Here is a 15877-nt window from a genome sequence, read left to right on the forward strand (position 1 = left end):
TGAGAAGTAGCGGTGTAGGCTTTTTTGTCATATTTCCAAATTTAATAAAATCAAGGTCAAGTTAATCTCACATAAATATAAACCACTCTCTGCATAAAATGAGTTTAGAACTGCTCCTGGTAATTAATGGGTACGAAGCAAGATGTGTGTATTATACTACAGTGGTATTCCTCTTCCCTACATACTGCACTGAAAACATGGAAATATGCTACGCAAGAAGCACAACTGGCTTATGCTGTGTCATGGTTTCAGCCCAGCCGGTGACAAAGCACCACGCAGCCGCTCGCTCACTCCTCTCCCCAGGCCCCGGTGGGATGAGAAGAAAATATAAAGAAACGCTCGTGGGTCGAGACAAGGACAGGGAGGGATCACTCCCCACTTATGGGCACGGGCAAAAGACAGGCTTAACTTGGGGAAGGAATTAAATCCATTTCATTTACTGCCAATCGGATCAAAACAAGGATACTAGGAAGTCAAATCCAACCTGAGAACGCCTTCCCCCCATCCCTCCCTCCTGCCCACCTCAGCCCCACTCCCGGTTCTCTCTCCCTCCTCCCCCCGGCGCTGCAGGGGAACAGGGGCTGGGGTCGGTTCCTCACCCCTGGTCTCTGCCGCTCCTTCCTCCTCAGGGGAGGAGGACTCCGCACTCGGCCCCTGCTCCACCATGGGGTGTCTCCTGCGGGAGACAGTCCTCCAACAACTTCTCCAATGTGGGTCTCTTCTCCGGGCTGCAGTTACTCACAAAATTCCCTGGCATGGGTCCTTTCCCCGGGCTGCAGTCCTTCAGTCCCAGCCCGCTCCCCGGAGCGGCGGCCATCTTGGGGGGCCTCCGCTCCCCTCCATGGCTGGGGGGGACAGCCTGCCGCCTCACCGCGGGCTGCGGGGGCATCCCCTCCTGCCTTCCTCCCTGACCTCGGTACCCACAGAGGGGTTCCTCTCCCGTTCCAATCCCCCACTCCCTGCAGGTTTCCCCTCTGAAATCTGCTCTCCCACCGGTGTTTCCACTGTCCCTGAGGGGCTCGGCCTGGGCCAGAGGCGGGTCCGGCTTGGAGCCGGGGGAGCTTCCAGCAGCTTCTCACAGGAGCCGGCCCTGCCGACCCTACCCTGCTGCCAAAAACACCTCGCCACACAAACCCAAAACATGCTGTTAAATGCTCTCAGAGGGCAGTCCTGCCCTTTCTGAAAAGAATTTGGAAGGTCACTTGGAACTAGATCTCATGGTACATATTTTACTAAAACAAGACACTTGGTGTAGCATATGGGTGCTCAGATAAGTCATGGAAGGGTCCGTGAGGGTCTGGCCTGTGTGTTACTTCCACAGCAGTGCTTGGCTCTGGGCTTTATCTCACCCTGCGGTAAGCATGAGGCTCTTTGTCCTTCTCTCAGTGAGGATAAGACATCCTGCATTTACTGGTGATGGTAGGCATGGCATAGATTTTCATCATAGTTTAGCTTATAATAATTAGTTACGAAGCTCGTGCTTGCAGACTCCTAGATCTATATTTAATTCTCTGGGAGTTGTTATAGAGAATAAAGCCAGAATTGTTGATGGTTGACATAGCCACCTATGAATCATGTAAGTTTAGGAGTCCAAACCTATTTTTAGATATTTGCTGCATGCTCACATGACTACCTTGGTATTTGTTTTGATCTCAGATAGCATGCTATATATGCTATATAGAGCCTGAGGCTCTATATTTGGGTAACAGGTCTAAACCTTTGGGTACTGCAGGGAGAACTAGAACCTTGTGGAGGGAATACAGCGTGACTCAATACCTCAAATATACGCTATTGCCACTACAGAGGTAACAACAGCTCTTAGAGGTGCATGTATTTTGAGAAGTCAGCAGTTACAGCAAAGTTATATTCAGCAAACAACTACACTTTAGTCAAGATCAGTCTCAGTTGCACTTTCAACTGCAAAACAGTTAAATAGCTATAACTTACTTTAAAGCCCTCTGCAGAGAGCAGTCAACAAGAGGGGTTTGTTATAGCAGTGTTCGACAAAATTAGCCTAGACTGTGTGTATTTTGTATGCTGAAACAACAATGAGGCTTAAAATCAGAACCTACATAATGTCACCCCCTAGATGTCTGTGACTCATCCGCTCCCAATCCTTGAATGATCTCTGCATGGATTGGATTTTATAGGGGGTTACACACTTGGGAAGAGTGGCAGTGCTGTGTGATGCTACTGAGAATCTGGTTCCTGGCACTCACATTCTGTATGACACCTGTATTTTTCATTGTATACACTGCTGCACTGATTTCGTGTTCTGGGGGCAAGGATCGTATCTTCTCTGGCCCATTGCAGACATCTGGGACATCAGGAAAATGTCAAATATCCTCACAGGAGGCTTTGCGTTCTCTCTGAGCCACCCATTTGTGCTACCTGATTCCCACAAGCTCATTTCAGGCTGCCAGCCAGCTCAGAATATTAGCATCTGCCAAAAAGCTTATTTTAGCAGTGATAGAAAGTGGAATGGTTTTATTTAAGGTTTGGGGGTTTTTTTCTGCATTAATTGCCTCCCTCGCCTTTTAATATTTTCAGTGCATCTCAGCCATATAAGCTTGATGCAGAAGGTGATATAACTCAACTGTAATATTGATCCATGCCACTGAAGCTAGAATATATTGGTAAGGAAGGTAAAGGGGCTGTAACTTCTTTTTTTCACCTGCTGCTCCAGAAAACACTCCCAATTGCCTGATAAGGTTGTAGAGCTGTGCTCTGAAACATAGTACCAGTGCGTTTAGCCAGAAGGAGTTACAAAGCAGATTATTTCCTATTTTTAAAATATGGAAAGATTTTAGAAGGTGTTGCATAATTTGACAAGAGAGACACTTGGAATTCTAGGGAGTAGATTTGTGCAAATTCACAGATTACATTTCTCCCCCCCTATTTGCTATTCCTGTTCAAAGAGCAATGAAATACCTAGGAAGAATTTCCTCAAGTCTTTCAAAATATCTGTTTTTCTGTCTTTGTTTATCTTCACAGTGCAAGAAATGTTACGGTTACATAGACAATTAGTTCTTTGTGATTTCAACTCTTGACCTAGATTTAATTGTTAAATGTTATTATGGACAAAGGTAGAGTGTCTACTAGAGAGCAGCACTGTGCTGTTAGGGCACCACAAAACAGAGAAAATTCAAGCTATTAGATTGCTCTCTATTTGTGCAGCTGTTTGGAGGTGATTCCTAGCCCCTCCATTCGGCAACAAGTAGCTGACAGGATGAGTTGGCACATCCAAAAGCCCTCGCCTGCTTATGCAACTGAAGAGAAGGATCTGTGAAAACAGCACATTTATTTGCAATGCTGTCTCCCGTGCCAGCTGCCTTACTCAGGTGTTTCCAGAATCAACTCTTCCTAGTGTGGCCATAGTGATAAGTGACAGAGCACTGAGCTGACTGCCCCCCCCCCCCCATTTTGGTTTATATTACAAGTTACGACTGCCACATCCCCACATAAATCATCAGAAGTAATCTATAGCACTTTTATAATTCAGCTTTTCTGTGTGAAACTTCTGGGTTTTGTAGCCTCCTCTGTACTTGTGTTCTTTGCCCTATGGGAAAGAAATACAAAGCAGATTAAAGAAATACGTAGGTAACATTGCTAGTCCCTCTGCAATAGACTATTCATAGGGCAAAAAGTCTGCTACCCTTCTGAAATATTTTGTTTTTAAATAAGACCAGCTCTTAGATTTTTTGCATGGCTACTAGAGAATGTGTTGCCATGTTACAGTAAAGTCAGGCATGGATTTTCTAAAACAATTTTGGGGTACAGACCTTATGAACTCTACGATAATGAAGCTCCATTTACACCTGATGAGATCGTTGCATATAAATCATCCGTGGCACGGCACAGTCTAGCCTAACAGAGTGGTAGGAAATGATATGTTATACAGCTCTGTGTGCATCCTGTGCTTTAATTTGATGACTTCAATTTTATTTTACAATCTAATGTTGGGATTTAAGAGGATTTGGACTTTACTAGCAGCATTGTCTTTCCATGTGACAGATTAGCAGAGCGGGAAGCAGAGACACTGTTATCATGATTGACGTGGCTGTTTACTATGTAGGAACCCCTGCCTCTGACCTCACACAATCACATTTATCACCTCAGCTCCTATCAGAATAATACTGATATTGACAAGGTAGTGATTTTGCCTTGGAAGTTAATCTCAGTCAACATAGGAACATTTTCACAGAAAATTATTTAGTTCTCCCATTGGCAAAACTGCGCATTGTCCCATGATCACTGCCCTGACTTTCCAAAAGCATAAAATGTCTTCATATACATCAAAGTAAATTTTGCACATTTAAAACAAACTGAACCATTGAAGAATAATCAATGCAGAGATGCTAACTGAAATAGAGCATATATCTAAAGAAGTTCGGGGTTTCACAGCTATTATGTATCGTAGGCAGAAGCCTTGTAGTCGTTATATAAATAGTGCTAGAATGACTAAACTTTATTAAACTGCACAATGTTACTGGGACACGGCGACTTCCCAAATTGTGGCTGCGTGCTATGTGAAGCCAGTGAATTTGACAAATTTGTCTTCCCATGGACATGATTACAATAATAACAATGGTTTCAGAGGCAAAAAAATTGCAGCCTTTTGTGGGACAAGCAGCAGTTCTCATTATGGCTGAACCCAATGTCCTTGGATTATCATTAGCTGCCCACTTTTCACCCATCCTTTTTCTTTCCTTCTTGCCCTTACTCCTGCCTCTCATTCGACCCCCACTCCCCTTCTTTTGGGGGTCTTTTAATTAAACAGCCTGAGATACTTCTCATCCTTTGGGTTGGTTTCCTAACACTCTATTAAGTGCGCCCTCCTGTCACCCACCCCCTTCTTTCTCATTCCCTCTCAGTCTACAAATTCAGACTGAGGAGCTACCCCTCGGTTTCCAATACTCTTATTTTTCTGTTGTATCTAAAGTACTTGTTTTGCATAACAAATAATAAAACCTGCTAAATAAATAATAACGCTTAATGCGGGTACTTTGTTATGCAACTAGCGCAGCTATTGTCAAAACCCCATTGATCATTCTGCTTAAGGAAGGAATAATTTACATTTTAATGACACAAAATTAGTTGCTTTTTCACTTCATAAGGCATTTAAAGCAAAGTAGGGATATGGGCATTATATCTGAAATGTACTGCCTCACTTCTTCCTCTAATGCCGTGCACGTCTCCAGCTGACACACAAGAGCACTGGAGGTGAGGTAGATACAAACACAACAGAAGAGCTACTTAGGCTGAAGGACAATGCTGCCAGGAGAACAAATGGCTCTGAACTGGTCATAAATAAGCTTAAAGTGGCAGTTATAAAGTTTCCAGCCGTATACACCTTGAATTCCTACAACAATATTCCAACAGAAATGGGGTGGGGACTAGATATCATTAAATGAACCTTGATCATTTTTGAAAGGGATTAGATGATATGACTATGTGTAATTGCAGATGACCAGATTCGATGGCCCAAGATGTTACTTCTATAGCCCTATATTCCTGTGTCTCAAATAAAAAGGAAGACTTTGTTCTAGGTAAAGAAGTAGGAAATGCTGCTGGAGACCAATTTGTACACATAAAGTTGTTCTTGGCTGACAGGATCACAAAATACTGGCAGGTGGTTACTTCTGGATGTCTATGCCAATGGGATAGTTGCATAGCCAAGACACATGTCTGTGTACCTGCTCTCTTTACGGGTACTGGCAATGCTTGTCCTTGATTGCTAGTGACCAATCACCCCACTTACCCATTGAGCTTGCTCTGGAGCAGTTAAAGGTTAGGTGTAAAATGTTGTAGGTGCAGGAGCCCTTTCTAAATGGTACAAAAAAGCCTGTTTTCCTGGAACATGCTCGCAGGAATGAAGGTCTTTTGCCAATTGCATTGCAATATATGGCTTAGAACAGAAATGTCATCATGCCAGGGAGAAAGCAACACCATACTAAACACACACTGCAGGAAAATTAAGATAGAAGATGACAGAGGAGAAAGGAGAGATGAAATACTGTTCTTCATGGAAAGGAAGCAGGTGGTTACAGAATTTAACTGTTACATGAAATCATACTTGAATTTAATTTCATAGATTTGCTTGAGCAATAATTGGAAAATCATTTGCTGGCAACTCATGTGCTGGCATTGTGTATCTACAGACAATGATTGCATTACAATGAGAAGTGGGATGCCTGTAATGAGAAATCCAGCACCCCACTCTGTGCCAGCTCCTGTGTTGTTAAGCAGTACATGAAGCAAAGCAAAGCACTGGAGGGAGCGAGAACATGCTCATAAACAGCAGTACGTGAAACTCCAGCCTACATCTTGCATTTTGCCATAGCAGAGAAGGCTCCACATCTCCTCTAAGCTCGACTTCAGCCCATTCCCATCTGACAGAAATGAAGCTGCAGAACATGACAAATATTAGAGAGGAATTCCAGGACTCCTCAAAAATAAGGGAAAAAGCAGACAGTTTGACTGTTCCATTTAACAGGACAAAGCCTGTAGACTGTGAAAATTACCAGAATTGACATTCAAAATGATGAGTCAGGTCCCTGAAAAAATAATGAGATGGACTACAAAATGAAAAGCCCTTTAAAAGAAGAATGTCACTGGGAATTTTTTTTTTTTTTTTGGCCTTCTGATATATGAACAGCGTGTGTGCCCTTCTTTCAGGCACAGATCACCCAAGAGAGGGGGCTGGGAGGAATATAAGGAGATTTTAGATTCTCCTCCCTGCTTCAGTGCCACAAGCCTGAATGGCATTTGCTCCTGTGTCATGCGATGCTGTCATGGTTGCTGTGCAACTCCATCTCCCCTGCTAGTTTAATGGGGAACTTTGTCTTCTTGTGCTTAGGTAACATTTTAATGTTATTTCAGCAGCTGTAAGGATCAGGAATTTAATCTTCCAAAGAAAAATGTACCACTAAAAATATATTTACCTTTATTGTCAGCTTGGAGCTTTAAAAAAAATACCAGAAATCTTGCAATTTATGATAGAATCTTTAGAATGGGCAATACTGAAAAAAAAATCCCACGTCTCACTAAACTCAACATTGTGGGCTTTGCGCAAGGTATAAGGTTTTTCATAAAAATGGCACATAGGCAGTGTCAGCAGTGACCATACATGTACTACTTGTGTTCTGGTATTTGTAGCGTAAAATCCTAGATTGTGAAGTCTCCTGTCCCAACAGCTGAGGTGCAGATGGATGTAGCGTGAAAGAATGAAGGGATAAGAATAGAAACAGAATGTTATTTTCGATACCATGCCCACTCATGGTGAGGCATATTTTGTTTTTCATGCTTGCAAGGAGATAATCATGCTTTTTTTGGAGATGGAAGGGACTTGTACCCTTATTTCCAGGACTACTTAAATTCCCAACAGTATTTCTATACTTGATAGGACTGACCCTCGTTATTTATCATTAGAAAAAACTCTATGAGGAGGCTGTTGTTCTGTAGCCCACTCATAAACCACCACTTTTGCAGGATAATTAATGAAAATGATATTTCACTGTTAGATACCTTGTATTGTGATCCACAGGGCCTTTCTCTTGTGGGATCAGTGTCCTCCTCCAGGGTTAGAGTTATCCCTGAGATCAAGAGAAGCTTTGGGTGAGTCGCAACACATCAGGCTAAGGAGTGACAGATGCTTGTAAAGAAGTGGGTTAGAATACAGTTTAATGGTTGCTGCAGATTAAGCAGTACGTCAAATCCCAGTTAAAATTAGATATTCTTTTAAATTTATAAAAAAAAATCTTGGATTATATAATGTGTAAACCCAATTCTCTGAGGGTTTAATACAATACTAGCAGTTCTTTACTTCAGTTTTGTGTTGCAGAACATTCACAGGTCGTCTATATGTGTAGTACTCTGAAGCATTTTTGTAGCGTTGTGAGATTATCAGAGAAGCAGTATGACGGTGATGAGCATCAGCATTCAAAACCCCTAAGAGAATGAATGAGATTGGAGATCATCTTGAGAATAATCTGTTTATAACTATCTAACTCCTATTGAGTATTATTTTTTTTTTGTATTAAAGGACCTTACCCTCCACTGATGGTGCTGATTTAGGGATTAGGTGTCAAAGAGCAGATTGGCCTCAAGGCTTAATAGGCTGAAGAGAGATGGGTGTGGGATTTGGCAGGAACTGGGCAACAGGCGAAGGAGGGGGAAAGGGTCTGAGGACAGACTAGGATGCAAAAGAAAGAGGCTGGGCTCTGGGAGAGATGTAGTGTAGATGAGCAGACATAGGATAAGGTGGGGAATGTATGTCCAGGGCCAGAGAAAGGACAGGACCAGGGCAGGAGTGGGCAAAGCATGAATAAGAAGCATGGTATCTCAGCCCCACCGCTGAGCTCAGGACTTGATTGCACTGCACATAAATACCTCTGAGCTCCCTCAGCTGCACGTGTGTGTCACCCCCTCCACTGGCTTTTCCTCGGAGGACGATGGCCGGCTACAGCAGCTCCGTTTCGGGCAGCGGTACTGCCTGTGCTGAGCTCTGCTGCTGGCCTGTCTGAGGGCATGTCTGCTCCCACCTGGAGAAAACACTGATGTTGCAAAACAACGTGTTCATGTGTTAAAGATCACCAGCATGAGGGTTTCTCATTAATAACATGTTGTCAGGCTATTTATTTCTTCCCACGGGATGCCTTATTCTGGCTTCTGTGACAAAGGAGACCAGAGCCTGCAGGACTTTTGCCTTCCTGCCTGCAGAAGTGGGAAATACAGACCTCTGAATGATGCTGTAAGGGGGTTTCTGGGGTGACCAGAAATGAATGATATTGAGCTGGGGTGGGAAGAGAGACAGGCCCACAGCCCAAGTCTGAATGATTTGTCCGGGCATTCTGGTGAAACCAGGGGATGAAAGAGGGTGGGTTTGAATGAAATGCTGAGTGAAGAAATCCCAGCAGTGCCCGCTGCACTTTGAAGGCATTTAAAGTATCAGCAGATGCTGCTCAGAAGGACTTACCTAGTTAGTGTGTGAGGGAATCCTCAGGAAGAGGGTCTGAAGCTGAAGACAGGCAATGCTGCCCTGGAGTACTTGGGTTACAACCCTGCCTCTGCCACAGTGTTGCTAAGTAATGTTATCGATTTATTTTTTATTATTTTTGTCACAGTGTTGGCTAATTGTTCGTTCTTTGTTTTCTGGTTCTCATCCTGCATCTTGGTCTGTTCATACTCTATTTACACTATTGCAGGGCTTAATTCTTCCGTGACTGCGGGATGGCTGAGGGAGCAGGGAGGGAAAGAAGTGAGCAACGTTGCCTCTTCTCTGGGGCGCCTGGCTGGCCCTGGCGCTGTGCCTCAAGTGCTGGGGTGCTGGAGACGTGACTCTCTCCCGCTCCCTCATGAGCCCTGTCTGCTCAGCTGGAAAATATAATGTGCCCAATGCCAGAGCTCTTCCTGAGCGAGCTGTGCGACCTGAGCCTGCTGGTAACAGCTGGCTCGCTTACTGGCTTACTGGCTGACAGGCAGTAAAGGGTGCTCAGGTAACTGAAGGCAAAATCAAGTCCTTGGGCAGCTGCTGCTTCTTTCAGCCCTACAGATTGTTCATAAAACACTTCCCGTCCGTGTTCTATGGTGCTACGCCACCAAGTCTGTTGTTTATGCACTTCAAATGCCTTGGTGGCAGGGTGCCTGAAAAATAAAATAGTTGTTCTGTAGCAGTTTATTCTGTTTTATTAATGACTAAAGTATTCATCAGTGTAATTGCCAGTTAAACTTGCACTTCGCACCAAATCTCCAGGGGCCCTTCTTGAATTTGCCAAGTATGAGACATTGATTTTTCCAAACCATTTTCTGTCAATGACACTGTTATAGGCAAAGTGAGTAGCTGTATCTGCCTAACACTTTCCATTTCTGATCTTGTTTCCTTATTAATGTAAATATACAAGTAGTGACATGGCACCTGGGTGTGGAAACACTTGTAGGATCATATTTTTACTGAAAAAGAGTCAACTGCTATAAATTGACCCACCACTATGGACTTCAGTGGAGCTACTTCAGACTCCAGCAGCTGAACGTTTAGCATGTAGTAACCTTGTTGAAAATCAGTGGATCTGTTGACGATACCAGGCAATAAGCATTGGGTTCAACACTTGCATTACTCCTAGTAAAAGGGATTACAGAGGCAAAGATGTTAACTATGAATGGCTTCTCTGCTGAGATGAACAACAAGTAGAGGTAAAGCTATAAGGGCATGATCCCTGGAGCTAGCCGCATCAATACAGTGAATAGAAACTATTTTCCATTTGTCAGGGTGAGGAGAGAATAATTTAGTCTTCCTGAAAGACACCATTGGTTAAGAAGAGAAAGAAGAGATGTCAACCTTTGTGTGAACCTACATAATGAGCATTTTGTCAGGTTACCTCCAGAAAAAAAATAATTGGTGTATCTACCTAGTATCAGTGGAGATAGATAAATTTTTCCCCGTGAGGCTTGAAAGCTGTAACTGGATGTATTTGCTTTCTCATGGGTTTGATATTAGACTTAACAAAGAGAACCCCTGCCCATGTATGTAATCAAACCCCCAAATTCTTTGAGGCTTTCGGGGAGTAGAAAGGGATGAAGGGGGAGGGAAACAAAGTCAGTGTGCAGCGCACACCTGACAGTCAGTAAAATCTGAGGGGTGGATAGGCTATGCCTACTTCAATGAATACAAATAACTGACATGTTTAGGAAGGCTGCATTTGCGTAAAGGCATGTTTGAGATGAACTTAAAACATCTAAGCCATATTTAGAAGGTGACTAAAAAGAAGGAAGAGAGTTTGATATAGCAACATTTCAGAAAAAAAGGTAGAAGCAGTCTTTCGTTAATACTGGGGATTAGCAATTTAATTAGCTCTATCTTTAATGCAGGAAATTACCTAGTAAAAATAAGACTAGTTAACATTTGCAGCACACTTCAAATATTTAAATGAGTAAAGGGCAGATTTTCAATGACATTTATATGTCTACTAGATACACTTTTTTCTCTAGATGACAAATTTTTTTTAATGCTTATGCTATTTGCTCCCAAAGGTTAAATGGGAGTTTATTTTCTATGGTGGTGTTGAGAGGACTGCTGGGGGCTTTTCTTCATCTCAGTGCACTTCACTGCCACAGACAACCGATCTCTAATTTCCTGATATTATCATCTTGTACACTGAAGACTGTGTCAAGAGGAAAATAATGTGACTTTCTCTAGATAGGCCAGGGTAGGCAAAAGCAGTGATGTTGAATATGATTTTTGATCAGGCTGAGACCATTTTGATCTCAGTTACCTAACTATCATCTTCCCACCATAGTGATTTGATGGCAGGGCAGTAGGGATAGAAGGCCCAGTCAGGCCATCCCCAAAAATTCACGTAGTGAAGAAATAGACTGAAAGAACTTGAATCAGCTGTATGTGGTAAGAAGCACAAAATCACTAAGGGAGACAGAACTTAGTGAGTTATTTCTCCATAGAGATCACATTTGTCTGTGAGACAACACACTTTCAAGGTTAGTAGCTGGCCCGTGGGTTCACTGACATAATTAAAAAAATTATTCTCTTTGTACTGTGTTAATGTTTCAGTGTACCTGAAAGTCAGACAATCTAGTTCTCGTCCTTGATGGTAAATGGGCGCAGAGGTTTTTATTTATTTGCTTTCTTTGTGCCAAAATGGTTTTTGTGCTGAAGGTAATCTGAAATAGAAATGTACTCTTTTTATATGATTTAAACCAAAATTTTAACAACTCTTCTGTTTTTCAAAGCAGCTAGTTTTTTTGCAATTATGTCATCCTGGTATCTCAGTTTGTTAAAAATGGTTTCTTCTCCCCACACAAAAAAAAAGAAAAGAAATAAAGCAGAGGAGAAGTCTTGAAACAGATTTCAATCAAATGTGGAAAAAGTAAAATGAACTAAAAAAAAAAAGAGAGAGAAAGAAACATTAAGAAAATTCCCATCCAAGTAAAATTATGCTTTATCTGGGACAATAACAACTGAAAAATTAAAAGAGGAATTTAGTTTGTATGATAATATTCCTTTAGGCTTACTTTCTTCTATCCGCACTCTTTATCTTTTAATGCTGTGTGATTCTAGCTTTTACTGTATGATGTTTTTTTCTTTCTTTAAATGGCTAAGCAGTAAGAATGAAGGGTTGGAAATGGGCCTCATACACAACAAAAGCACTCTCTTTTGAAAAAAACCCGTGGTTGCTTCCTTCCTTTGCTTTTCCAAAACAAAGCTTAAAAATGTGTGTCCCATGATCAGTCATTTCAGCTTTTGCATTATTGGGTTCAGTATTATACATAAAACATTCATTGGTACATTAGTGGAGAGCATTTCTTGCTATCCTGATGTTGTCTTCTCTGTCTCTGTTCTGCTCAGCCAATGCATCCAGCAAGCACTCGGTTTGCTTACAGGCTGAGATGTCCTTAAAAGCTCAGAGGTGAGAGTGAGCCCAACCTCTGAGGTATTAAGATTTGCTCTTGATCCTTTGAACTCTAAATATGGGGCTTTGGATAAAACCTGTAGATTTCTAACAATAGCTTCTTTTTTTTGTTCCACTCCCCCCCCAATTTTAGGCTTACTTTAACCTTATCCTGTCCCATGGACTTGAAGAATTTTCCTATGGATGTACAAACATGTACAATGCAGCTAGAGAGCTGTGAGTATCCAATTGCTTTATCTATCAAAGAACAAGATTTTACTATAACATTCAGTGGTTAGATAGTATCTACATTGTCGTATTTATGTGGTGAGACTGAATATTCCTATTTTGTAAGGGAAAATCATGGAGGAACAGTGCTTTAACTGTCCATCGCTGTACTGTGCAGGTGCCCTATCTCTGTGCTGCTCCTGCTCCCTTCCCTTTCCCCCTCCTGGGGCACATCACCTCACCCAGCAGGGCTGCATCACTTCCAGAGATAACCACAGAGATGCTAGGCAGGAGAAATTATTAAATCTCAGGAAAGTAAGGGCAATTAGTGCACAGCCTGGGATTAGCTATGTCTGATTGAGACATACTATGGTCTTTTGAAAAATGGAAGCAACGTACCTGATGAAGCAGAGGTCCTATTAGCATACTTATGCTGGTAAACTAAACACGGCCAAGGCATGGACTTGGGTTCCAGCACATACCCATCCGTACCACACACCGTGGCACCGTTATGACCTGTACCAGCTAACAAGCAGACAAAACCAGGAGTGGCTCAGAAAATAACATGTGCCAGCGATCATTCCCAATAGTCAGTAGGTACCAGGCCACCTTGGGTTTTTTGTGGGGAGGGGAGAATGGGTTTAGCTGTATGCGTATGAGCTGCAGGTTACCACTTGCCTTTGTGCCCAGAGAATGGCCGTAGCTTATTTCATTTACCCATAAAGATGTAGCCATTGCAGTCAAAAAGACAATTCAGTGAGTCAAAACCTCTCTTTCTCCTCCACACCTCTCAGCATAGGTTCACAGGCTTATAAAAGCCGCCGTTTTCTTTTGGTAAGGGCCCAGCATTCTGCAGTCTAGAAATCCTTGTTTTGTTGGTGCACGCCAACTCTATCATCAAAGAATGACGAAAATAAAGCAAAATGCAGGCTGATACGTAGACACAGAGAAATGTCATTTCAGTTGTAAACAGTATCTTTGATCAGCCATCAAAATTATTTTTTAGTGGCATACCAGGGCAGTATTTCAGAACATAACGGTGTTACTTGTTGCTCTTAATACAGCAATAGTGCAGTGACTGGTAACTAACAGCAATAGTGCTGTTGTTAATCAGACAGTTTAAAAATATAACTGAGATAACATGTATTGCAATAAAAGACATGCTTCTCAGACATAATATTTGCTTTCGATGTTTTCCAGCCAGCTACCATCTAACAAACTCTGATTTCTTTATTGCAGTTGGCTACACTATGAATGATCTGATATTTGAGTGGCTAAGTGATGGACCTGTGCAAGTTGCAGAGGGTTTAACCTTGCCACAGTTTATTTTGAAAGAAGATAAAGAACTTGGTTATTGCACAAAACATTACAACACTGGTGAGCATCACTCTATTTTTTACTATTAATTGCTCTAATGGTGTCTGTTGTCAATTTGTAAAGGGAAAAGATGGTTAAAATGAAAAAAACTTTTTGAAATTAAAATTTCATTCAGCCACACTTATTTTTAAATCTGAAAAAAATGAAATTTTCTCCCTTTTATTTTTGTTTGCTTGAAAGATTTCAAAATTTCACTTAATTTCATTAAAGATATTCTAATATACATATTCTAATATTCTTAAAATCATTAAGGAATTTAAAATCTAAAAAAACTGATTAAAAAAATCTAGTTGTTTTAATTTCCTTAAAATGAAACTTTTTTAACAAACTGTATCTTTTCTTAAATATTGATTCATCACTTTTAAAATACTGATTTTCTGAGCTTGATTTATTTCTCCAGCATATCAAACTTCCAATGAGGAAAAATGTAAGATTTTCACTAGCTTTTATGTGTGGTCTAATTTATGGGATGTAGTATTTGAAAAGACAATGCTTTAATTGCTGATATGAATAGTGGACAGACATGAAATGTTGGGAAATCAAATGTTTGTTTAATATTCTAATGTTTTTTCTTGTATTTGCTATTGTAAAGTTTCAAATCCTGTGTTTTCTATCTGTAGCTTTACAGAGCAGAGAGAACTCTTAAAATTTTGATTTAGCTGCTTTAAGTTTTATTTAATAGGTACAGCATTTAGAGAACAGTTTGCTGGGTGTTTGCTGGGATTAGGTATAATCCCTCTCATCTAAAATAGCTTTTTCATCATTTCAGCGTAAGAGCCAATCTGGTTGCATCAAATACATTTGTTTCAGTCTGTGAAATAACACAACGTGAGAGGTTCTGCCTCTGCCAAAAATAAAGTCACATTAATTTCTTATGAAAAGAAAATTATTGTTTTTAATTTTTATAAATGCACCTTCTCATTTTGGGGCCCAAAATGCCAAGGAAGGAAAACTTTGTGATTCCACAGTCCAAAACCTGTGGAAAAGGGGACTGCTGTGACTTCTCATCTTTTCTCACACTTAAAGGGGATAATTGACAGTAAATTCCAGTAGACAGAACTTATCCTTTGTAATTTAGCTGATACAAAGTTTAGCTATTTCTCACCACATGACTCAAAGTCTGAATAACTGAGTTCATCTGCTTTTCTAATTACTGTCAGATAACCACTTTGCAGGGTCAAACTCCGAAAGTAAGAGAGGAGGAAGAGCATGGGCAATAACTTCCTTGTACACCCAGGAAGATTGCCCACAAAGGATAAAAATGCCAGTTAGTAGCTCCCATTACGTGTAGTTAAATAAAATAAATGTGTAGTTACCGAAAGTTAAAAGTGTGTAGCCTGGCAAGGGGAACTGAAAAGCAATATTCAAGCAAAAGAAAACTTTGTCTGCAGGCACCCACATTACTGTCTTCTCTGTAGTATGCTCCTTTAGGTTTGGTGTGAAATTAAAATATGGATAAAAGCTGTAATAATCAGCCTTCTCCTACCCACACCAACCAGGTTGTGCCGCAGGAATCTGGAGAGCATTCAACACGCTGGACTACTCTCACGCCGCTGCTGCCACACATGGCCACTCCACCCCTTTCAAGTCCCCTTCTGTATGGGCAGACTGGTCAGGATCAGTCAATATCCAGGTCTCAGAGTCTGCCTTTAAGGTCACAGGTCCAGTCCTGCCAAAAGATATTATTCGGTTCTTCTCCCCTCCTCTCTTTGTCAAACAGCCTCTGCATTGTCCTTTGTGCCAACTCTCGCACTCTGCTGTTCAGCTTTCTAGACTAGGAGAAAAATGTGAGTACATCACAAAAAGGAGCAAAAAATCGCATTTCCCCTGAAAGGATGAAAGAGGAACAATGCATCCTCATGCGTTTGACG

The 15877-nt window shown here is 41.5% G+C and overlaps 1 protein-coding gene across 2 annotated transcripts in view; it reads left to right on the forward strand.

The window, feature by feature from the left end:
• Window positions 1-15877, forward strand: part of GLRA2 (glycine receptor alpha 2) — a 132298-nt gene that overhangs the window by 33222 nt on the left and 83199 nt on the right. For both annotated transcript variants that reach the window (XM_075057249.1, XM_075057250.1), the window contains exons 5-6: window positions 12556-12638; window positions 13869-14006. In XM_075057249.1, the coding sequence (XP_074913350.1) occupies window positions 12556-12638; window positions 13869-14006 (221 nt within the window). The remainder of the gene's footprint in view (window positions 1-12555; window positions 12639-13868; window positions 14007-15877) is intronic.

The sequence above is a fragment of the Buteo buteo genome, chromosome 25 (genome assembly GCF_964188355.1).
Source record: "Buteo buteo chromosome 25, bButBut1.hap1.1, whole genome shotgun sequence".
NCBI lineage: Eukaryota > Metazoa > Chordata > Aves > Accipitriformes > Accipitridae > Buteo > Buteo buteo.